The sequence below is a fragment of the Molothrus ater genome, chromosome 4, assembly GCF_012460135.2.
Source record: "Molothrus ater isolate BHLD 08-10-18 breed brown headed cowbird chromosome 4, BPBGC_Mater_1.1, whole genome shotgun sequence".
Taxonomy (NCBI): Eukaryota; Metazoa; Chordata; class Aves; order Passeriformes; family Icteridae; genus Molothrus; species Molothrus ater.
The window spans coordinates 63847626-63872450 of NC_050481.2; the positions used below are offsets into that span (position 1 = coordinate 63847626).

General features: G+C 39.4%; 2 protein-coding genes across 5 annotated transcripts in view; one reads left to right on the plus strand and one right to left on the minus strand.

The window, feature by feature from the left end:
- CFAP99 (cilia and flagella associated protein 99) overlaps window positions 1–18132 on the minus strand; it is a 55745-nt gene extending 37613 nt beyond the window's left edge. The window contains exons 1-4 of the mRNA XM_036382910.1: window positions 18006–18132; window positions 15247–15374; window positions 4130–4274; window positions 1963–2057 (exon numbers count right to left, since the gene is read on the minus strand). Of these exons, the coding sequence (XP_036238803.1) occupies window positions 1963–2057; window positions 4130–4274; window positions 15247–15374; window positions 18006–18099 (462 nt within the window). The 5' untranslated portion in view covers window positions 18100–18132. The remainder of the gene's footprint in view (window positions 1–1962; window positions 2058–4129; window positions 4275–15246; window positions 15375–18005) is intronic.
- Window positions 18133–18707: 575 nt separating this feature from the next.
- The window catches only part of ZFYVE28 (zinc finger FYVE-type containing 28), a 146334-nt gene continuing 140216 nt past the window's right edge, over window positions 18708–24825 (plus strand). For all 4 annotated transcript variants that reach the window (XM_036382413.1, XM_036382414.1, XM_036382415.1 and 1 more), the window contains exon 1: window positions 18708–18954. In XM_036382413.1, the coding sequence (XP_036238306.1) occupies window positions 18916–18954 (39 nt within the window). In that variant the 5' untranslated portion in view covers window positions 18708–18915. The remainder of the gene's footprint in view (window positions 18955–24825) is intronic.

Here is a 24825-nt window from a genome sequence, read left to right on the forward strand (position 1 = left end):
CCCATAGGTTGACATCATTCACCTGGAGACTATTCATTCATTTGAGTGAGGTTTATCTGCACGATGAAGAAAATTCCACTCATCCTGTGATGTGCTAAATTTATTTTTAATTGAAGTAAATCTGTCCTACATAAATATATGTGAATATTTTTTCAGTGTCCTAACTGAACTCAGACACAATAGTCATCAGGCAAAACCTAGAGGTCAGCATCCTGAAGGAGGTTCCCAAATTTCTGATAACTTTTGTTGCTAAGGCCGTAGATCTGCCTTCTGCTCTTACGTCTCTGTTGCTGGGGGGACAAAATGCTGCTTCTAAACCCTCTGCTGCAGGTGCATTAATTTAATCTAGCATCACTTTGGAGACAAAGAAACTGTTCTAATACAAGAAAAAGGAAATCTAGGTACCATGGTGATGAGGATCTAGAAAGATAATTAAGCAAACCAAGTCACACCTGCTACAATGATAGCAGGTGCACAACATTGGAATATGCAGCACTTCCCTATCAGAAAAGAGTTATTCCAGACAAGGAAAGAGGCATTATCTAAACCAGAACATCAGGGCACTGATGCTTAAGCCACATAAAGCTAGATGAATGGAATCAACAAGAGGTAATTGGCATGATGTGGGGAAATTGTGTTGCTAGCTGAATGAGCTCAAGATGCATCCAATCCAGTAGCTCCTGGCTAAGATGTTTACCAAAGAAGGGCCTGGGAGAGTATTTTAGACAGAGTGATTTGTCTGTCTACCAGATTATGATAATTCTTCCAGCCACTCCTCTGTTCTTTTTAACTGTTAATGAAATATATAATTTTTGTCTCTGAATGGAATTAATAATAAGCATTCCATAGTAAGTCCATCCAAAACCAGACAATTTAACCTAGTCTGTCCCTATTGCAAAGCAACTCTACTCATTAAAGAGACACTGGCATCCACATGAACATTCAAAGTAATCACTATAAGGATAAACCTTAGGCTTTTGAGTATTAATTATTAAAATTTGCCTATCTCTTTAATTCCATCTTTGTTATTCAAACAGTGTGTTTGGGCTATGCTTTGAAACATCTGGATAATCAAAGGTTACAGATGCTGTGTCACCAGTGATTTAATTTTTAGCCCATTTTCCTGAGAAAACAGGGCTTATGAGAAAGCACTGCTGCTCAGTTTATCCCTCTGCTCCTCTGTACAACATAGCTTTTAAGATAATTAGCACTTTGTTTTTGAAAGAGAAGCAGAAGATAATTATATTTCTACAGTTACAATAAAAAATAGCAAAAAATAGTGGAGGAAACCTCAAATTCATTACTTCAGAAAAGGACAGGGAAGCAGAATATTTTTGTCCCACTTTTTATTTGGCCACAGTGGTTTGGTCAGTTGCACGTTGTCCCAGGGCAGTTGGTACATGCATAGCTCCAAGCCAGCCAGTGTTTTTTTGGGAAGGAGAAAAAGTGATGGAAGCACCATAGGCTTGATAATGAAAGTGGCAGTGGATTGTTCAAGGGAAGGAAAAACACTAAACATCAGGAACTGCAAGTTTCAATAGAGTCATTGCATATGGAAAAAAACATCTCCTGTCTAAAGTTTCACAATTTAAAAACTTGGTTTTGAAGAAATAATGTGAGCAGAGAAATAATGAAGAAGAAAGAAAAAGAAATAATGTGAGCAGAGGCAAGAGTGAGTGTGCAACTTAGGACAATTGTAACTGACATAAACTGTAAATTATGTGATTATTTGACCTTCTCAGATTATATAAAATACATTAAATTGATCTTTGACTGAATATAAGAATCCCCCTGTAAATAAAGAAATTGAAGGGTTTTTTGGTAAAAAATACTAATTTCATTTCTGAATTTTAACAGAAAATAACAGTAATTTCTCAATTTAATTTATTCTCAAAGTTGAGAAAAGTTATCTGATTATTCAAGCACAATGAAGAGATAATTTTTTTTTTAAATGTTTTGTACCTGTTGCATTTTTGCAGTGTCCAAGGATTTCACAATTCTGCTGAAGTGCTGAAGACCAATCTCTTCTAGTTGAAAAGTAGCTAGATAACAGATAACTATCAAAAGATACATACATTTAAAATACAGCTGGCAATTCTAATAAACCTATGCTCAATTCTAATAAACCTATACTATACCTAATAATCCTATACTCAATATACTCTGTGATTTAGACTGTTACCTTAATTTTAAACAGTTTTGATAGTGAATTTTTCAACATACTCTGGTTTTAATGTTTTCAGAGAGGATAGCTCTTACTTTTCAGTTACAATTTCATAGTTTACTATACATAACTATGTTATAGATAACAAAAAATTCAAACATAAAATTTAATAGTTCTAGTATTTACTTTGCTTTTTTTTCCAAGTGACCATATTTCCTAAAATGTTGTAACCTTTGTTTTTATTCTGAATTGGAATAAAATTAAGTTCTTAAATTGTGAAATTTCAAACCTGAATCTTGCACCCTCTATGGCAAGTACACACTTCAATGATCTTAGAGGTCTTTTCCAACATAAATGATTTATGATTCTATTCTATGATACAGGAAGAGGCACAGTCAGTACTGTGAAATTTTAGTAGACCTGTAAAGTTCATGGGCTCCTGTATCAGCTTTCATTTGTCCCCACTCACTTTGATCAATCAGGTTTCACTTACAGTGCAGTGTTTTAGCTGCCACCAAACTGTGATGGTAAAATCAGGAAATTCTGGCCAATGCGCTGCAGCCAGCTCAGTGTATCTTTAGGCTTCAATCTCTTGTGCTTTAGTTCAGCAACATATTTAATCAGTCTTAGCAGAATATACATTTATCTCCTACAAGCTTTATTAAATTCAAATCTGCTCACACATAGCAACAGCCTTTATAAGCAGCTTTGATCATTTAAGTGTCAATGCAGCTTGGCAAAGGGAATCACAAGCAGCTTAAAAAAATGTAAGCCAATGACCTTAGACTCTCAACTTGTTGATAAAGGAAAATTTTCTGTTCCTACCCTCTGCCTATGATTAATGGAAGCTTTTGAGTGGACCAGTCCTGACAATCCAATTATAGCATCACTCAGCTTAAAGGTATAATTTATGTGCCCCAGACAATGAAAAACATGGCTCTGGAGAAATGGAGACAATGAAGCATTACCATTCAGAATAAACTCCATACACTAATAATTTCATCCTTGACAGTGCAGGCTCCCTTTTGCTTGTTGTTTGATTTAGATTTCTGTATTTTTCCAGATTGTGACAGAAGTGACCAGAATTGTAATAAAAATTTAGTAGCTTTTAAAACATAAAATGTAGATATATTTATATTAGATACATTTCTTTGTATTTTTCAACCACTTTGAATTAAACTGACTTTTAAATATACCCACAAAGATTCAGAACTTATCTGACTTAGAGAAGCAGTGACAGAGGTATTTGGGATTCCAATTTATTTGGGGACTTGATAGATCAACCTCAGCATATATGTATTAAATAAATAGCAGAAAATATTTTTAAAATTAATTTTTCATGTACTTCTCAATACCTAAAATAACTTTGGGACTAGTAACTAATTAACTGGATAGAAACTATAAGATAAGTTGTATCAGAACTGATTCTACCCAAGTAACTAATAAAATGAAAATAATTGACCTCACTCCTGGAGATAGATGGTAGTATCATAAGTTACTTATGTCATTGTGATGGTCAGTAATGAAGAAACCCACACATGGATAGAGACAATTGTGTCTGGAACTGTGAGATGTGATGTGATCCTCAGCACACAGAGCTTTGTTACACATTTTTGTGTCTGAATGGCAGAGGTACTGGGTTGCATAGAAGAGAATAAAGGGAAATCATTGAAGGATGGCTAAATGTCCAAGATGCTTCTTCCAGCCACTGATCCTATTTTCCAACTGCATCTTACTCTTCTTAGGTAAAATTCCAGTTAACATCTGTAAGATTTCAGACTAAATAACAATTTCAGGTTTTGGACTTCCCATTCATTAGGGCATTAGAAAAGGTCCTGTACTTCACACTGCGCTAAACACAATGAAAGTGCTTCCAATGTAATATAATACCAAGACTTATACTAGTAAAATTATATTTTTTGAAATTTTGTGGTAAATACATGTGGTATTGTAAAGACAACTTACCTATATAGAGATTACGCTCAGAAATGGGGCAGTATCTCCCATCCTGAACATAAAAGGCATTCACCACCACATCCAATATGGATTTATATTCTGTGCATCCTGCTAGTGTATCCAATACAAATTTTTCTTCTGTCACATTAAGAGTCTATAAAGATACAAATTTAATAATGATTAATGTGTTCTGGAGAGCAAATAGTTGTGTGCAAAAAGTACAATTATTTTGAAGTAACTGGAAAACATGAACAATGAACATCAGTGCCTTTGATAGGGCTGCTGCCCTTCTAATACTATCAAATAAGGGCAGTCCTAGCAAACTAATGGCCCTTGTTAAGTAAAATGTAACTTTCTCCAATGTTAAGTGTTCATTTTACCTGCTGACATAAGCATTGAGTTAAATGACTTTCATGTGTGAATGTCAGCAATTGATGCAAAGAAAATCTGAAGTCTCTGAGCTATGAGCAATGATTAACTTAATCAACAGTATGAGAAAGTTTCAGTTTCAGGGAAGGTTTCCCTCAGGAAACCTCTTTTTTGTGGGTGAAGTCTGTGCTACTTAGGGAGACTAAACTGAGGGGAGAAGCGAGGCAGAGATTATGGGAAAGACTCTTAACTGCTACTGAGACCCAACTTTGGAGAACATGACTGATTTAAGCTAAACCAGTAAATTCCAGGATTCTTTTTAATGCAGACTGTTTCTTATCCAGCTAATGCTCCTGGTCACTTGTAATGCTCATGCAGTATCCCAAGAGAACAGGAGAGTGGGATGGCCCCTTCCTTCTGGATCCTACCCCATAAACCCTTTAAAAAGTCTGAATGCTCCTCAACTTTACAGAGAGTTTCAATCACAATAAATAACCTATGCAGTATCTGCTACTATATGAGATAAACCTCTAGGATGAGCCACCTTTAAGCATTGCAATAAAATCTGAGTTTGTTATTACATGAATTGAAAACGGCCAGTCGAGCTATGACAAAACGACAAACAATAATGATCCTTTCATTTTAGGAGGTTACATAAGAAGGCAAGAAAAAAGGCTAAGTGCATCTTCTGAAAAGGTGTAGTCATAGTTTGATGGGTGATCTCTCCCAGAGCTCAGAGGTGTGGGAACAATGGAACTGCAATAATGTATCAGATGAGATGTTCACCTTGCCTGCTAGGCTGTTACCCTCTTCATTACTGTATTTCCCTAATGTGATTAATTTCTACTTTATGGGTGTTATTAGAGGCTGTTGGATGGAACTCTGTGAGTTTTCTGATGAGTGACACTATACAGGGCTTTGAGATCAAGCAAATATAAGGCAAAACTTTAAAATTACCATTTTAGTATTTAAATGTAAAAATTATGCAGAAGAATTCAAAGTGTGTTTTCTCAGGTTGTCATTCAGACCAAGCGTAATTTTTTTTCACTACTCCTGTTCAAAACCCAGATTTCATTCCTTTTAATTTGTGCATCGTCACCAGGAAAAATTAGGAAAGAAACTGAAAAAAATCTTAAAATATGAAAAAAAAGAAAAAAAAAGAAGGAAAGTATGAACACCATCTTGCTAAGCACTGAGGATTCTTGTGAGGCACACAGTTCATTCCAAATACACCTTTTATGGATGAAGATTTAGGTAACAAAGAAAACTCATAAATCTAAGCCCCTATTAAATGATGAAATACATATACTTACATACATACATACATACATACATACATATATATATATAATATTTGATATGAAATCTCGAAGAATATTTGATATGAGATCTCTTAAGAATTTACTAAAAAAGACAAAAGCAAACCTGAATAACTAAATGGCAAAGTCAGGATGTAGTTCCAGTAAAAACAGGATTGAGACATTTTGAATCTAAAACAATTGCTCCCTTGAGCAAATGGTGTTATTTATGAAGAAATTGCAGAAAATAGTAGCTCTGTTAATAAACAGAAAGTCCATCATAAAACTGGTCAAGCTTGTTGGAAACAAGCCTAACAGAAACTCTCTCAACTATCTCTGCTAGAAAGCTAAAATTTCAGCTGTTTTCAAGATCTTTATTAGATTAGAATCTCTGCATTCATGATCTGTGTGATTTGATATGAAGTGCTATGGCAAACCTGGCTTTTCAAATACACTTTGCAGAGGTGGCCAAAAGTAGACAAACAGGTAGCAAGAGGACACCACTTGTGCCCAAATCATCTCCTGTACAGTGGAGGCTACAGCATAAAAATACAATTGCCTGTCTACATTTACCCTACTTTGCTGCTCTGAGTTAACAACTCTGTCAGAAGTGTTAGCATGAACACAGAAGTTCTTACTCTTGCTTACACCTTGAGCAAGAATGAACAAAACCACTACATGGCCTTGAGACAAGCAAGAGGGTGACAGAAGGGCAGCCTGGGGACAGCTGTGCCCCACAGCACCAGCACTGACTGGCAGTCCTGGGGACCACAGGATAAAATGTCTTGTCATGAAACATAATCAGCTGAATCTGCTTTCAGCCACAGAAGGTACCAAATGTTCTGTTTCTACATGTAAAAATTGAGACTAGTTGAGCAGCCTGCAGCTGTGTCACCCAAGGAAGTGATCTCATCCCTACTCAACTAAACAAGACTGGGCAGGAGGAGGACTTGGATAGGAAATCCCAAAGGTGAGCCAGGTGTTGGTTAAGCCCTGCAGATAATCTAGTGAATCAAAACCTGAGCCAGTGCTTTCAACCAGTTAGAATACTCAATAGAAAGTGCATTGTGTCCTCTACAAATTTCATCAAGGGCATTTACAGTTTATCTGTATATCTGAAATAATAATGGCCTTGGGAAAGTAATGTGTTGGGTAGGTGTAATTTCTAGCACTAATTCCTAAATGAATTCTTTCTGTGGGGCTTTGTGCTGAGCTTTATGTCAGTGAGATGTATTTCACAGAAGGTCAAGTGATCCTGAAATGGTACAGTATGACAGATTGTATATTTATAGCACCTTTTGTATGAGGTTTTCAAAACACTTCACTAGCATTAATTGTATTTAATGAGATTGCTTTTGGCTAACATAATTTTGTACATGCAGGAACTGTGGCATGGAGCAGGTAAGAGATTTGCTTCAAGCAACACAGTAAGTCATTGGTGCCAACAAGAATTAATAAACACTAATTTATTCTGTCCATCAGAGCAACTTTTTACCTTTTTACACTTTAATCACATATTTTCTGAAACAACTAGCAGCTAGCGAAGTTTGCAAGTATGTCTGAACCCTTCAGTGTAAGGAAGGCCAGATAATTTACAGGTGAAGGTAACACATGCAGTGATCATCTTCTGTTCATTGAATATTAAAAATATCAGAAGACAAAACAGATACAAATATCTGACAGTATTCTCTCTATGCCATTAAAATTCAGCTTTTTCTGATTACTAAGTGTTTAAGTTGTTAAAAAAAACCAATTCTGTCTGAATTTATCCTGAATGTTGCTGGGAAGAAAATGTGATTCTTGTCTAATTATATGCTGATTGGTTTTACTTCCCTCTTTTGGGAAGACCCTAATACCTGTAGCCTGCTTCCATGTGTTTTTCCTGCTCTGTGGCACAAAGCCGTAGCTGGGAATCAGTCAAATTTCCTCAAGGAGAGAAGAGACTGGGTAAGAAGGGCTTTGAACACAAACAACTTCCATCATGGGTTAATACAAGAAATAGCATGAATTAAATGGAGAAATATCTGCAAAAGGGAAGCTTTTCTGCTGTGGATGTATCGTAATAAGGCTGATTACAGTGGGACCTGTGTGAAGGGGCCAGAGAGATCAGAAAAGGAGAGAAAGAAAAGCTCTTCTCTCTGGAGTGAAAAAAGGAAAAAAATATCAGCCATGCTCTGTTTGAGACTTCTCAGGCTAAGGACATAATTTAGGTGAAACAAATATTTTAGAAAGGAGATAATATTTGATGAAAAGATAAAATAGCTTTCACCTCCTGAGAGAACTGTGCAATAGTATGTAGTGAACTTGTCTTCTTCTAGGAAGAACGTGCACATTTTGCAGATAACAGCCTGATTAGTTTAGAGTGCTTCAGTTATCAGTGCTAGTCCTCTCCAAGGGTCTAATCAAAATGCTGTAAAAATCAAAGAAAATATTCCTACTGACGTCACCAGGGTTTGAATCAGTCACCAGAACCCAGTCTTCTTTCTCTCTGAAGTCAGTGGGAAAAACCCCTGGGATCTTTGGATTTAAGTAGGAGAATATCCTGCTTCTACTATTCACCATCTATGTTACAGTCACAAGCTAGCATTTTTCATCTAGAGCAGACAATGCTGACCAATGCTGTATTAAGAGGTATACAGGAAACATTATTTTCCCTTGTACTTAATATTAAATCCCAGAACACTTCAGAAAACTCAAATTCCATCATTTCCTTAGAAAGATCCTAATCTGCATTTATGTCAGTAACTAAAAATACAAATTGGATTTCTATAATTTAGTAGGATTTTTTATTGCACCAAATCTATCATTTTTGCATTACATTGTCTTCATATTTAAATCTATGACTTTTGCCATTTAAGGATTTTACTCCCAATTGAGTAAAATCAGTTGAGTGGGCATGTGTGAGACACAGCTGAACCAGCAGAAACGAGAACTATGGAGAGTTGTGCCAAATCACACCATGTTCTTGTGAAATGGGAAGCTCATAAACATATCTTGCTATCAGCATGAGGGATAACGGAGCAGAACAGTGAATTTGGGGTGGCAGTTCTGGTTTTACAGAAATAAGCTCTTCTGTAGCTGGGATGGATGGAGGAAGGTCAATGTGATGGGTCTGATCCTGCAGCTCTGATTGAAGCAGATAATCCCACTGAAAATGAAGGGAGTTATGTGCAGAGAGAAAGGCACAGACATTGCATGGTAACTCCTGTGTTAAAATCTGTCTCTTGTTATCATAGACAAAGCTTGATTCTGACAGTCACAAGGATGAACAATACCTGGCATGCTTCAGTTAGGTACAAAATTTAATCTTTTTTCAAAATGAACAGATGCAGTCCAGTCCTATAAAAGGTCTGATGGAATGATATCCTTATGTACACCATGCACTGGATGAAAGACCACCTTTGGATATGGATAATTTTTGATAGATTTAAGTGAAGAATTCTTAATAAAAAGAAGGGGGTTTAGTACACAGGAATGAAAATATTATCTGGATAGCATCAGTCTGATAAAAGGAGCATTAAAAAGCATTTAGGAAGATAAACAAGGAGAAGTAATCTGGCCATTGAAATGAAGAACAACAGGAACAGATGTAAATTTGAATGTGAATATATAATAATTTGAAGATCTGAGACAGACTTAGGAATTTTTTTAAGTTAATGTGTTATTCAGGATAATTCAAATTGAATTCTGTTTTAATAGCAACAAGGTCACAATATTGAAGTAAAAGCATTTAACTGGACTTAGTTGTTTTTAGGAGGTTTGAGGGAATGATTCTTTGGGATTGAAGGCAAGGGTTTGTTTGCTGCAATTAGGAATCATCCATCACGTTGCTAATGAATCTGTGGTTTTATTGAAAATATTTGCAATGAAAATGAAAAACAAGTCCAATATTATGTAAGAAACATTGTAAATTACAGTACAATAAACACGAAGACTGTAAATAACTAAATTACAACTCAAAGTTCCTGGAAGAACATAAAGTCTGATTACTCACTGAGAACAATAAACAGAAATTTCTTTTATGGTGTAAAGTTTACATGTAGCAGAAATAAAATATATGGAGTTTAACACCTCTAGACTGATTTTGATCATAACATTCTAATTAGAGGAAACTGTGTTATTAATCTCCCATTACTCAATAATTAAAAATCCTTCCATATTTTATCTCTTTTTCTCTAAAACAAAAGTATGATAATCAGTGAGTTTTCCTAACTCCACTTTTATACAGAAGCCTGAACTAGGAGTTGGAAGATAGGAACTGAGATTTGGATGTGTCTTTCTTGCTTCCTGAGTGGCCTTGTAGAGATCATGTTCTCTCCTGACACCTTGGTTTTAAACACTGACAGCTCCCTGGCACTCAGCAATTTGTTTTTGCATTTCCATCACACCAAAAGAACATTCTATCTTTATACATGCAGTGGTTCAGACAGACCTGAACTTCTGTCCCAGTAACAGTTTACCTTGCTTTAACCTCACTTTCTTTTTTTTTTGGCACTAATTTTCTGATTTCCTATTTGTATATTGAAACACTGAGTGGCTGCAAAATGCAATGAGTGAAAAATGTATCTCAGTGGTTATTTGATGTGTAGTATCTTCTTGATCTACCTCACTGACAAAAATGCAGGGCAAGATGGGTGCTTTTCTCAAGCAGCACACAGGGATTAGGTGTGCAGCTATGGCTGCTGTAAATGGGCTGTGTAAAGCTAAATCCCACATAGAGCCAGGAAAAAAACCTCTGGAGAGCAGAATCTAATGCCATCATTTCCTACAAATAAACTGCTTTTCTCATGTACACCAAGGTATGTACAGGGTAATGCTGCTAACTTTGGGATATACTCAGAAGCTGAGTGTACAGCCAAGTGTTTTCCAAAGGGATTTCTGTCTCAAAGCTTGAAACAAGATTTCCTACACTGAGAGAATATGCTCAGGGGGAACAGGCATTTGAATAAAATTATAAAGATGCATTAAGAAGTTAAAATAATAATAATAATAATAATAATAATAATAATAATAATAATAATAATAATAATAATAATAATAATAATAATAATAATAATAATAATAATAATCAAGAGGTTGATTCTGCTTCTGCTGAAGTTAAGGGGTAACCTCCCATGTTATTTGAGAGGAACAAGTTGAAAGCAGCTCACATGGCCTCATACATGTAACTGATTTTTGACAGGAAGTTGTAATTTTTTCAAGTTTTTACCTAACTATTTGGAAATATTGAGTAGTTTCAAACCAAATGCAGGGAAACAGCTGGGGATGCATTTTCAAAGTGGCACACAGGGGTCAGCAGTGCTTTACAAACTTTGGCCTTTTGGTTTTCTTATGAAAAATCCATGCACATTTTGCCAAGTGAAAAATAGCCATTTGCATGTGTTTTGTGTGAATTCAAACAAACTGTAGCAGTGAACTCCCCTGAAGATTCTGTGTGCCCTTACCATAGCCAGTCCAGGGCAAGCAGAGCTTTCACTGCCATACAGGACAGAGCCTTGCTGGCTGCTGGCTCAGTGTGGGAGCTCAAACTGAGAGAAGAGATCCTGTCTCATCTTCTCTGTGGCATCTGCCTCTTGTAGGCTTCAGTTTGAAAAGAGAGAGGGAGAGATTTCTCATTTGATTGAGGTACAGTAGAGATTGGAACTGAATGGGCAAGAACTTTGAGGTGAGCAGAACAATACCAAAGAGGTGAGCAGGACTTGCTGCACAGGGACAATAGTACTGGAATCAACCCCTTGAAGAGATGGAACTGGGACAGGTTAAATAAAGACACCTGGGCAAGTAAACTTAAGGGCAAGAGAAAGGACAGGGATAGAAAAATGATGGATCATAGAACAGAACTCAGTTTATCTTTCTCTGCCATCCACTCAATATTTGGCTAGCAGAGTATTCCAATCCTCTATAGTAAAGTGCCATTGTGCACTGTCAAAATATAAACATTTCTACATAGTTTTTATGAAAGACAAAAATTTACTATTTCACATAATCATGTATTTTGATTTTTGTTTTAATTATTTACATAACCTAATGTGCATCTAGAAATTAAAAATAAAATCTTGCTGAAGATTGACTGTGCTCTGAACTGTTGTCACCTTTGCAGCAGGAGAGTGAAACCAAAGAAATCTGTTGGATTTTGATCAGAATATTCAACAATGACTGATTGTATACTTACTAAAGATACAATATGGAAATCTATTAATTCCTTCTTACTATCATTTGCAAAACAAGTATATTTTCAACCAGATGGCTTCAACCTAATTTATTTCTTGCCTCTTTCTTTTTCTTATACATTCATACTGTAAAGTCCTTCACTTTAAAATATAATTGTTTGCCCACTTTCACTTCTTTTCCTGTGCCTCAGTTCACCAGCTATTTTTATGGCTTTAATTTGCAAGGATTCCCACAAGAATGGTCTCCTGCAGTTGGTAAATGGTTGACAGGGATATTTGGATCAAGACAAATTGTGCCTTCCAGACTCCCTCCTGTAGCACTGCATCCAACTTCCTTTCACAACATATTCCCATTTATCATGTACACAAATAAGAACTCTAAACTTCAGCCTAGGATGCTGACTCTTCTCTGTGACACTTCCTTCTCATTGTTGTCAGTTTAATTTCAACAGTACAAAGCTTCAGCACTCTCATGCTACTTCTTTCCTCAGTTATTGGTGGTATTGCCACCCTGCCTGTGAGTCAAACCCATAACTCCAGAGGTCATTTTTCATGCAGATTACTCCCCAGGATATCATCATCAGTTTATGTGCACATCTTCTTCACTCTTTTTGAACAGCATATTTCAAATAGTATTTTCCTATCACTTCCTAGCTAAAAATCTAAGTTAGTGTCTCAGAATTTTCTATTTTATTGAAATAAGTGTCTCTGTTGTGGGTTTAACCAACCCCATCTCAGTAAACCAACCATCTGGAATGCTACTGTTAAGTTCATCCTGCCAGTCCATTGATTTGACCCACTTACTCCACCTACCATCTCACAGTTGATTCTAGCACATAAAACTAAAGCTACCTGTCAAGATGCTTCACAACTCAGTTCAATTCTGCATTTCATTTCTTACTCTTTACTGCTGTCTTCCCCAGTTCTGATCAGCCAAGGATGCCCATCTCTTCCTTTCCTTTAGATTTCCAAAGGAATAATTTTGTTTCATTTCAATCAGTTCCTACATACACTTATATTGCTCTTAAAATCTACTTTCTTCTGACAGAGGTTTTGCTCTGCAAAATGTCCTTGGCTCCTGGCAGTTCAGGTGACAATGTGTGGCTGTCAGAGGTTCTTATTTTGAGGATCTGGCATTTGACAAGACTCGCTCACAGTGGCTCCTGCAGCCCCTGCCAGTGGGGTGCTGAACTCCCTTGAATATGTTCTGGAATGACTTGTGTGTACTGTGTTTTTATTTTGAGGGAAATAATCTAGCCCAAAATTGTTGGTTTCACCAGGAACATCCCCAGACAGGTGAACAATAAGCTAAGGAGGATATTGTACAGAGGCCATCAAGTTATCAAAGAACTGAACAAAACACCTTGGATATCACATTAGAAGACATAAAGACTCTAAAGCATTCAAATACAATAAAGATATACACCTTGAATGAAACCTAGTGTTAACATCTGAATGCACTCTAAGGGGATGGAAAACTATTAAAAGAGTTTAAAAGAACAGAAGACTTGTAGAGAAGTCAACTGTGATATACTGTACACCTAAGTCAGCAAATAAATAAATATGGAGCTGTGTCTTTTAATTACTTAGACTTGATCTCTCAGAATCTGACTCTCCTGATTTTTTTTGGTCAGTAGACAACCTGAGCTTTGCTATTTGTTATTCTGCTGGCATGAGACAAACAGGTATGAATCTAGTCTATGGTTTAGAGCCAGGCTGTAAATCAGGATACAAACTGAAGGAAGTTTCTGCATGGGTTAGTTAATATTGGCTAATTGGTAAGTTACCAAGCCTGGAAATCATGTGTACAAAAATGCTACAGTATTTTTAGGATCATATGCCTCTTATGAAACAGAAAAGAGAGAAGCAAGTGAGTTTTTCATGATGAATTTTAATCACCCATTTGCTACTGAAACAAAGCTGAATTTTATATAAACACAGGTCTTTTTACTTTCTTTGATAAATCCTGTGTAGTAGGTGACCAAAAACTAGCCCAGAGAAAGATTTTGGCCTTACCTCTGGCCTCAGCTATCCTCCTTGTCCTTCCCATTCTGAAAGGGTTTATCATGAAACTTTAGATTCATATTTCTCTAATGAAGTTACTGGAGTTTTGTCTTTGTACCACTTTTCCTGGGCTGAGAAGAACAATGATCTGAAGACTCATTTTTATAAGCATTTATTTTGGCAGCAGTGGTAACTGAATTTACCTGCTCTCTGCCCAGTGAAAAATGATTAATTTGAAACTGGACCAGTTCCCTGATGTAATTCAGAATATAAATCACAAAGAGTTATGCCAGGACTACAAGGCAGGAGGGCAGGAAAGAAGGGGCCTGAGTGGCAACTGTTGGAGAAGTCAAGCACCGAAGGAATGGGTGTGAAGCCACTGCTCAGCCCCAGCCTTCTTATCACACCTCCATGGTTTTATACTCTTTTAGTCATTTGTATTTATGCAAAATCAATGCAAAAGACTGTCTGACTGGAACAGCAGTGGTTTCTACCTTTTTGTCAGAAGGGGAAATGAGCACTGGAGCCACATGGCAGTGTGGAATCAGGGCTCCAACAATGCCATTTGATAACAATGGCACACACAGACAATAGCAATCTCAACAACATTACTGGCTTCCCTTGGTGGTTTGCTAAAGCTGATTCACTCCACCAGCTGCCTCAGCACAAGTCAGGGTGACACTGAGGACAAAGAGGTGACACACTATGGTCAGGAAAGGATGGAAACTGCTTCAGCCAGAACAGACACAAATGGGAAAATCATGCTCTGGTTACTTGCAGTATTAAATTAGAATCTGCTGGCTGATTTATTGTCACTGTCCTTCTATCCCACTGTTCTGGTGGTCACTTATGTCCTCAAAGCAAGAATACCTGATCCTGTGACTCAGCTTCTGAACTGCATTTGTACATACAAAGGGGTGGTGCTGTCAGAAACCTCTACTTGGAAGGAAGAAAAGAACAAGAATCTTCAAAACAGCTTAGTCAGAAGTGGAACAGACGTTTTCCCTATGACTATCTCATCAATTTTAGAAGGTTGTTGCTTTTTTTTTTTTTTTTTTGCCTTTTTCTTCTTGCTATCCAAGCAGTTTTTCAACCCCTCTGATCTTTATTGCCTTGTTTTCTGGTGATAACCATAGGAAATTTGGACTTTACTCATGAACAAAAAATGTCACTGTAGGGGAAATCAATAAAAGTTACAACAACATGTTAGAAAACAGATACCTTTGCATTTAAAATTACGCAGTAACAAAGTAAACTGTGTAAAATCAACCAAAACTTAATATACCTGCAACATCATAGCTGATTCATTCAGGAAATCCTCCAAACTCTGATTTTCAGGGTTAAACTTGTTAAGCTGTTGCACTATTAGTGCAATAAGTTCTCTATGGCTGACCATCTTCACCATGGAGAATCCTGTAAATACAGAAAATCATCATTTTTTTGTGCCTCCTTCAATTGTGGCATAACGCATGGTGATAGGCTCCTACAGAAGTTACACTGCAGTAATGTAGAAGATAATATTTAGGTCAAGCTTTCAAAACCACAGTTACTCAGAACAGCTGACAGGAGAAATGAAAATACAGTACAAACAGAGAGAAAATAGAAGACAAAATTACATATTGCAAAAATCTCAAACTATCTTAAGGATAGATGTTACTCCACCAGGTTATTTGACAAAATAGAATTAAAGATAATATAGAAAAAAGTATGGATTTTTGCCTGTGTGCATACAGGTCCTACTTAACACACTGCTCTTCCCAGTAAGATGCATCAGAAAGCAAAATTTTAGTCTTAAATTTCATCACATGTTGCTGTAAACAGCCTGTTTTTCAAAAGAAACAAAAGAACAGGAACAGAGAGGAATTCTAAGGAAGCAATGACTGTTGGTCAGGAGGCTGGGCCATGATCACAGCATTTCAGTGGTCTGGGCCACTGCCAAGCATTCTGAAGGCACAGCAGTTCAATATTTATGTTTGATGCTTTCCTTGTGAAATAACTGGGTTTTGTCTAACTCAAATGAAGCCTTACCCGTATGTCTGAGAATGTGTAGGACTTGTTACCTCGATTTTAATGTTCAGATGACAAGAGCTATAATGCATTTGTTCCTACACACACATGTTGTTGTGTATGAAGGACGAATGACAGCAATTATCAGGCCTGAAAGTCATTAAGCTGGTTTAGCAATGGGAAAAAAATGAGAACAAAAGTAACTTTCCATGGTGAAAATAAAAATGTAATTTTGAAAATATTTCTTGTATTCTATATATCATCATATTTTGATGTCAGAAAAGAATGCCTGATCCAGATGATTCATTCCCACTGTGGTAAACATAATTCATTTTTTGCTTTTAAATATTGTGATAACATTTCTAGACACAGTGGTATTGTACTCTGCCTTTCAGCACCATCTCACTCAATAATTGCCTAAATAGCACTTTTCATTACTAATCTCAAGAACTGAAAAAAAGGGTTTGTCTGTGATTATGTTCAATATAGCCATTTAGGTGCCTGTTATGAACAAGACAAAATGTCCAAATTTAAAAAAAAGTCCAGCAAAACAGGGTTGGATCATGACAAGGGATGGCAAATACAGAAAGAGGCACCACTGTGCAAGGGAATCACTTACTCCACTCCTCTGAGAATCATTTGTTTCTCAGGTAAGAACCTGCCAAGGCTCTTACACTCACAAGGGATTTTGGATAAGCGAGGGAGAAATATCTCTGTACTTCAGACTGAATCATAATTCAGGCTCCAACAGCTCTGCCAGTAACAAATGCTTTTTCTTCTGGCATACCAGTAAGAAATCTGAGCTCTCATGCTCTGATATCCATGCCTCCCACAAACAACAATCATTAAACCCCAAAACTGGAATGTGAAAACTAAGATGTGTAGTAAAGCCTTCAGATCTCTGATCATACAGGGGTTCTTAATAGAAAGAACCCCACTTCTAATTAAAGAAGCTGCTATTATTATTGTCAATGTTTTAAAACATACACATCAGGAATAAAATGCTTTTGGTATGATATGCAACCTTATTTTCACACAATCCATTAGAAAATTACTTCAATTATTATGTATAAAAATGATATAAATTTATACTGTGTATAAAATGGCAGAAATTTTCTTCCATTATCAGCTGTAGATTTCAATTATAGGAGGTGAGAACCTGATTTAACCTTATTTTACAGTGTAGCTTGGAGATATTTTGAGAGCAATTACATAGGATAAGAGTGGCCACAATTGTAGGAATTGGTTTCAGTGACCTGAAAGGTCCTTTCAGGTTTTGCATCTGCTCCCACATTCCCAGCCTAGAAAGACTGAGATTGCATTTCCTCTAATGAAAGCTGCCCTTCTTAGAAAGAGCTGAACTAAGCCTCACTGCAAAATTCAGACAGATCAGATGGAAAATGTTCACTTTGAGGATCTTAATTTTAATTTTTATGTATTTCAATGTTTTGCATACCTACTGCAAGTATTTTCCTTAACATGACATGGTGCTTTTTATCTCTTATCTTGTAAAACTCTACAATTAAATACTTATTGTATAAAACCTTCTGCAAATAAGTTGTGTTATGCTTATGAGGTGGGCTAGCAAATGGACACCAAGGCTGGCAAAATTTCAGGGAGCAAAGCCCAGCAACCCTGTCCACAGCGTAACACAGCCCCCTTGACGTTTTCTATTGTACTTATAAACCCCTAATGAATATGAACACTAAAAGAGAGCAGGTTTAGATTAGGTATTGAGGAGGAATTCTTCCCTTGAGGGTGGTGAGGCGCTGGCACAGAGACTCCGTGGCTGCCCCATCCCTGGCAGTGCTCAAGGCCAGGCTGGATGGGCTTGGAGCAACCTGGGCTAGTACAAGTGTCCCTGCCCATGGGGCGTTGGGGACGGATGAACTTTAGGGTTCCTTCCTACCCAAACCCTTCTGTGATTCCATGATTGTGTGAAAATAAAGGGACGAAGGAGCCACGAGCCTGCCCGTGGCACCCGCCACTTGCACGCATCGGGGATTGCACCCGGCTCTTTCCGGAGGTGTCACGTACGGCCACATCTGCCTTGCACCGCTGCTGCCGCTGCCGTTCCCGTCTGTCCCCGCTGCTGCCGCTGCCGCTCCCGGCTGTTCCCGGCGCTCCCCATCCCGTTCACAGCGCTCCCGCCGGGCCCGTGCCGTCCGTGTCCCTCCAGGCGCAGGGACCCCGCGCGCGCCGTTGCCAAGGAGCGCGAGGGCTGCTGGGAGCCGTAGTCCTGCTGCGAGCCCGCCTCAGTGTTGCGAAACGGCGCGACCGGGAACCCGGAACTACACGAGCGGGGAAACAAGATGGCGGCGGTTGTTTGCTGCCGTTGCCAAGGAGCTAGTGCCTCTTCCCCCCGGTGTTTCCGCTCACCGGCAGCCAGCGCTCGGTGACGCACCGGTTTCTGGGGCACGGACGGCGCTGGCGGGCGCAGATAGAGCCTGCAATTCCCGAGCGGACGCGCGCAGCGCGGCCCGCAGAAAACTACAGCTCCCGGCAGCCACTGCAACAAGGCGTTCACCAGGGCGTGGCCTGCGCGGCACGCAGTCTCCCCGCCCCCTCCGCGTGTTACGCAAATGAGCAGCCGGGTGGGCGGGGCGACTGCTCTGGCCCGCCCCGGCCCGCCTCCCGATTGGGTGGGGAGGGGAGGGCGCGGGGGCGGTGTCGCGCATGCGCGGTGGGGCGGCGCTGCCGCCGGCCGCGCAATGTTTTGGGGGCGGTCGGGGCGGCGCGGAGCGCGCGGAGCCGCCGGACGGTCCCTGCGCTGACGGGAGCGCCCGGCGGCCGCTCCGCGGGACCAGGCGGCGGCGCAGGAGGAGAACGCGACCCGGCGGAGCCTCCCAGCGAGGGGCACCGCTCGCCTCGCTCCTGTGAGCGGCGCGGGTGCGGAGCCGACAGCTCCCGTGGCGGCGGCGGCAGCGGGGTGTCAGCGGCCGCGGTGATGATGAACAGGTTCCGAAAGTGGCTGTACAAACCCAAGGCAAGTTGCGAGGCGCTGCCGCTGCCCGGGGTCAGCGTCACCCCGCGGCTGAAGTCGGGACGCGGTTGGCGGCGGAGCCGGGCGCGCAGCCGCGGGTCGCTCCGCGGCCGGGAGGCGCCGTGAGGGGCGAGCGGAGCCCAGGGGCGCTCGGCGGGTCCCGGCGGCCGCGGCCGGAGCGCGGCGCCCGCTGCGGCGGGGGATGACAAAGCAGAGCGGCGGCCGCGGGGCTGCTCCGAGCCGGGGCGGGCTCGGGGCTCTGCCCGGCACCGCCGAGGGGCTGCTGGGCTGGCGGCCGTGCCCGGGCAGCGCTCCCGGCTGCGCTGCGGGCTGCGCCCAGCCCCGAGCCCGGAGATGGTCGGGCTCTCCTGTTGTGCCATTAGCGCTGTGTGTGCGCACCTGGGAACTTGGTAAGTTAGGAGATTTATTGGACGGTGCTCTGTAGGTGAGTGTTTTGTGCCCTTCTCGCTTTGAAATTCTTGGAAGGAATCCAAGAATCGCAGTTTGCTTTGCGCTGAAATTATCATCTTCTGGCTCGAGTTAAGTAACAACTGTCTGGAGGGTGATCTTGTCTGGCATGTGATGTTCGGCTCGTATAAATCAAGGACATTACTGGTTTTGAACATCTATAGCGTCTTTTTCTTGTCCAGGCATTACAGCAGTCAGTATCGTTATTCACTTTCTGAAGTGTTTGATTTAATTTTGGCTCCTGTTGGTCGCTCTCTGTCGTTTTTTTCTATGCCTTACTCTCAGTGTTGGGTCTCAGTTTGTAAACCTTCCATGTACTCGGTTCTTTTGGCTGAATTATAGCCGGTGTGTTGCAGTGGGGGAAAAAAAAACAAACCGAGGTGATACCGCAAAATAAAAGTTCATATTGTGCAGGCTTTATGGATTTTACATGTAGTCCTAACTCTTGAGTACTGCTGAAGCACACATAATTGTCAGATATTACTGCTAATAACTGCAAGGGAAATAATATCGAGATTAGGTAACCAAAAATACAGTAATAAGTTATAGATAACTTTCATTGGATTTTCTTATTTTTATATCTTTTATACAGGGGAAAGACTAAGGGAAGACTAGTTAATGAGCAAAAAGAAATACTGTTAATCTTAAATGCAGAGGAAATCTTGGTGAATATAGCTTTTTTCACTGTTTTTTTTAAACAAAACTCATTAGAGTTCACATTGTTTTTCTTTCTAATGGAGATTTTATATTTTTGTGATAAAACTTGTTTTTTAATATACTCTCCCTTCGTTGTAAGGTGTGTATTTGGCATTCAGGGTCTGTATCAAACAATGTATACTTAAAGTTCTGTGGGACTTCTCTGGGCTGAAGGAACTTTTCAAGCTGTTGCATGACACTGGGCCTCATAAATCAGAAGCACCTATTGCTGTTGGTTTAGAACCAGCACCACTGCTTTTTGTTGTGTATTTGTACCTTTGCCAACAGTTTTTCTTAGTTTCAGTAGCTTGCAACATCATTTTTGTTCTGGTATTCAGAATGGATTGCTGGTGAATTGTAAGAGCTTCAGAAAAAGTAATTTTTCCTGGTGTGCTGTTGAGTGGGCGTGGATCATGTCGTTAAATACACAGAGGTTTGTATAGCACCTCTTTTATAGAGGGTGAGACAGAGGCTCTCACATGTAGAGACTCTACCTTTCCTGGTTTATTGCTTGCTTTTCTATTTAAAGGAATTTGCAAGGATGCCTTCCCAAAAGATCAGTGGGTTCCAGGGTCTGTTTTGAATGTAATGCATTTTGAAAAGGACTTTGCTGAATACTTATTCTGGTTGAGGCTCTCAGATCTCAGGATTTATGTTGCTTGTAACCCTGTTAGGCGCTATGGGCTCCAGGTGCATTTTATCAGGTAGGTTTTGCCTCTCCCAGTGATGGGGAATAATTCTTCTGAAGTATTCCAGGTCCTACTGCCATATAATAGGGCCTCTGCATGGCAGCAGATTTTGGCACCACTGGACATTTACCCAGAGCTTTGATGGCCATTCAGAGATTCTTTTGAAGGTGAGGGGTGGGATGACATCAGAGTGCAGCAAATTCTTAGTACAGCCTGCTCAGAAGCCTGAATATATGGTTTAGCTTAATCCTAGGGGAACTATTTCATAATTCATCCCTGAAAAAACACAGCCCCAAAATATGTAAATTAATTCAGCTTTTTAAATGGTGAAGACAAGGAAATGGAATAGAGCAGAGTGCATAACAAGGTGGAATTGTAAAAGTCTTGGGGTAATCATTACTGCGAGATGCAGGACCTGCATCCAGGCAAGGATATTTACTTGGTAACTGCTGCCTCTGTTTGAACATACCAAGAATGGCAGAGAAAATGTGGGTGTAGGAAGTGGAAAGTCTTGACTAATGTTGGGAGCGTGTCACGAGAGCAGCACGACTTCCCTGGATCCTCGTTCAGTCAGTGCTCTTCCTGCCCAGCTCTGTTCCTCAGGTATGCTGAGCTGCCAGATTCTAACAAACCCCATCAAGTGCCAGTGGTGGAGGGAAGCAGAGAATGAAATAAATAGCAGTGACGTGATCTGTAGAGCTGCTGGGAGGCAGACTTTTAACTGATGTATTGGAGACAGAGCAGAGACAAGATTTTTGTTTCCAGCCTCCTGTGCCACATTGATTGTTGTTTAATTTTTAAAGTGTTGTCTGTAATATATGTTTTGCTTTTGGGGACTGTGGATTCAATGCCTTTTTAAGTGTTTGGAGGGAGGATGGTGTTTGCCTCTGAACACTTTTGCTGAGGGGTGATTTGGAGCAGTGGTGTTCTTGAATTGCAGCACATTGGTGGAACAATAGTTACTCTATGTTTGACCTCCTCAGGATACTGCAGGCTTCCCAGGCATCACCACCTTCCTGAGACAAAAGAATGATCCTGTCTAAATCAAGTTATTTGTCTGTGTGCACAGATATAATAGAAACGTTCCCTGCCACTTCAGGGAATTTCTTATCTTGTACCTGCTGGAGCATTCCACAGGTGTCTGGTCAGAGCCTGCTCCCAGGCAGATCTGAGCGTCCAGCCAAAATACAGAACTGGGCTGGCTTTGCAGAGCTTTGAAATGCATTTGAGGTCCAAAGAATTCAGAACAATTTCTGTGAATGCTGCTGCTTAAATCTGGAGACTAGCTTGAAAAATGCGTGGGTAACTAGCTCACAGGGGTACCTGCTTTGAATTGAGCTCATGTTTATTGATATTTTGAAAGAGCTGTTTTGTGTATGATGGGGAGAAAAAAATCTGTCTCTAACCACAACTTGAATATGTCTTTTAATCTGTTTAACATAACAGACTTAAACATCTTCAGTGTCTGTTTATTTTTCATATTTTTATTTTAAAAATATTGCTTATTTGGTGTTTATATGTCTGAGGTTTTTTGCTCCTAGTTTCTTTCACATAGTAAATGTGAACTTCAAGCAGTTAAGGTAAAGAATTTCTTATGTTCCTGTAAGTGAGTCCAAATCTGTAGTTGTTGGTAGTAAAGCTACTGCTTTGTGAATGCCTGGCTCCAGTTAAAGGATGCTCACAAAATATGCCTAAAGTCTGTAGGTTTTGTAGGTGTGGTTTTTAACATCCCCTCGTCTAATACTGACCAAAGTGCAGCTGTGGCCTCAGTGCCTGCTGTAAATCAAAGGCTCTCTAACTCTCATGGGGATGTGAAGGTGGGTTCAGGAAATGGCCCCAACTTGTAGCTAGGAGCGAGCACTTCCTGACAAGTGGGTACTCAGCACAGCTCTTTCACACCCTTCAGAGGCTGAGCATCTTCTCCCCCTGGAGTGCTTGGGATGCTGAGAACTGTAGTTGCTTTCTTCCCATGTGTTTGTTCTGAAATACTGTTCCTGAGTTTCTTAAATCTGATAATTACTTTCTGCAGCTGGGTTAGCAGATACCTCTTCAAGAGGTTCTTGCTGCCTGTTAATGTGTGTCTGCAGTGGTGCTCTGTGAGCAGAAATAGCATTTAGGGCTAAGTGGAATGGCAGGTACTTGGAGGAGGCTTGTTTCTATGTCTGTGCATAGTGCCTTTTTCTTATATCATTTTTAAGGTTCTTTTTAGCTATATTTCTATGAAAGTTAACCATAGCTAGTAATAATTGTTGCTGCTAATAGTTGTTAAAGGACTTGAAACAGCAGATAGGTATTCTAATTTAAGAAAAAGCTTAATAGATAGTAAAAGGGTATCTTGGAACAAGCAAGCAAGATGAAGAGAGTATGCCTAGTGAATGTAGAGCAATCACTTAAAGTAGAAAAGTGAGAGCCAGTGGCAAAACTCAAAAATAGCCAAATAACCTCTAGGAGATTCTGTATTACTTTGCACAAGGAGGAGTGCTCAAACAAAAAAAAAAAAAAAAAAAAGAAAGAAAAAAAGTCTTAGAAATCCTAGGTGAATGTTGAACATCAAAAACTTCACAAAGTAATCTTCCTCAGCAACCTTGTCAGGGTTACTTAGTGGCAGAGCTGACTCCAAAAAGTAAAAGATGGGAAATACAATAGGAAATAGCTGATTTGGTTTTTTTAATGGTATGAGAAGAAAGATGTTTGCTGGATTTTTTGTAGGAAAAGATTGTAAGTGGAAAAAGGGATTTTAAATACGAATCAAAGTTTGTTAGAAGGATGGAAGGTAGTAAAAAAGTACAGTTAACTGTGCTTAACAAAATACAAAAAGCATTTTTAAAATTGGGTCAGTAGAATGAGATGCAGGAGGAGCGAAAATTATTTTGAGCAGCATTTAAATGGATGGAAATGGTCAGAAATGAAAAAGAACGAAGCTGCTGGAATTGTCAAGCAACTATTGATACTAGTTTGGGGGAGTGAATAAAAAAGGAAGGATAATTCCCCAGTGATTGATGGAAAGCAGCTAGCATCTTATTTTAGCTATGATTTCCAAATCTTAAAAGTGAAAGGTTTGCTGTTCACAGAAGAGAATTAGAGCAAGTTTATTCTTGGGAAAATGTCTGAGAATGAGCAGTGAAAGAACAGGTAAAAGCTATTTATAACTTACTTTCATTTGACTGCTGCCATACAGTATTCAAAACCTTTGGGCACAGCAGTCTGTGAACAAAATTTATTATTTAGTGTAATATTTATATTAGCAACTAATGAATTTGCAAGACAGAAGATTGAGGAGTTTTTCTTACTTGAGAAAACAGCTGTTACTGGGTTCTTGAAAAGTTACTGTTTTAATGATCAGCTCTTTGATCTCACTTATCTGTGTAATTATTCTTGTTGCCCCTCTCTGATCAGAGTCTGCAGCTATTTAACTACATTAATCAGTGTTATTGATAACAGTCCCGAGGAAGGTAACTTATAAATCATCATGCATTATTCAGAGTTTTGCATATTGAATTGCTTCATTTTAGAAGCACCATCTAGTGGTTTGAACACAAGTGTGGGAGCTAATAATTCTTTGCTGATGTATTGTAGCACTGCAGCTAAATCAAGACAATTACCTGCAGTCATATTGTTTCTTAGCCTTGGTTTACCTGTAGCTGAAAAAGGGAAGGAGGCAGCTATTGCAATTGTCTAAGAGAATTGCTTGTTTGTTTTTAATGACTCTGATGTGAAATGTATTTGTACCTTGTGAAATTATTTTATTGATGTGGATTGCTGTGAGCAGAATCAAAATGTATCAGATCCAGGGTCCATCTAGCCTGGTGTAATGTCTGGTGGTTCTCTCTTTCTCTGTCCTGCAGCAGATGCCCAGGGACAAGGAAGAGATGAATGAAAACTGCTGTTTCTTCTGGGCTCTTTTAAAAAGTTTGGTAATCTGCAGCACAGGAGTTTGTTGAGCTATAGATTGTGCTCTTATGATTCAACAGCTCATTAAGTTGTTTCTTTTAAATGACTAATAATTTTTCAATTCATTCAT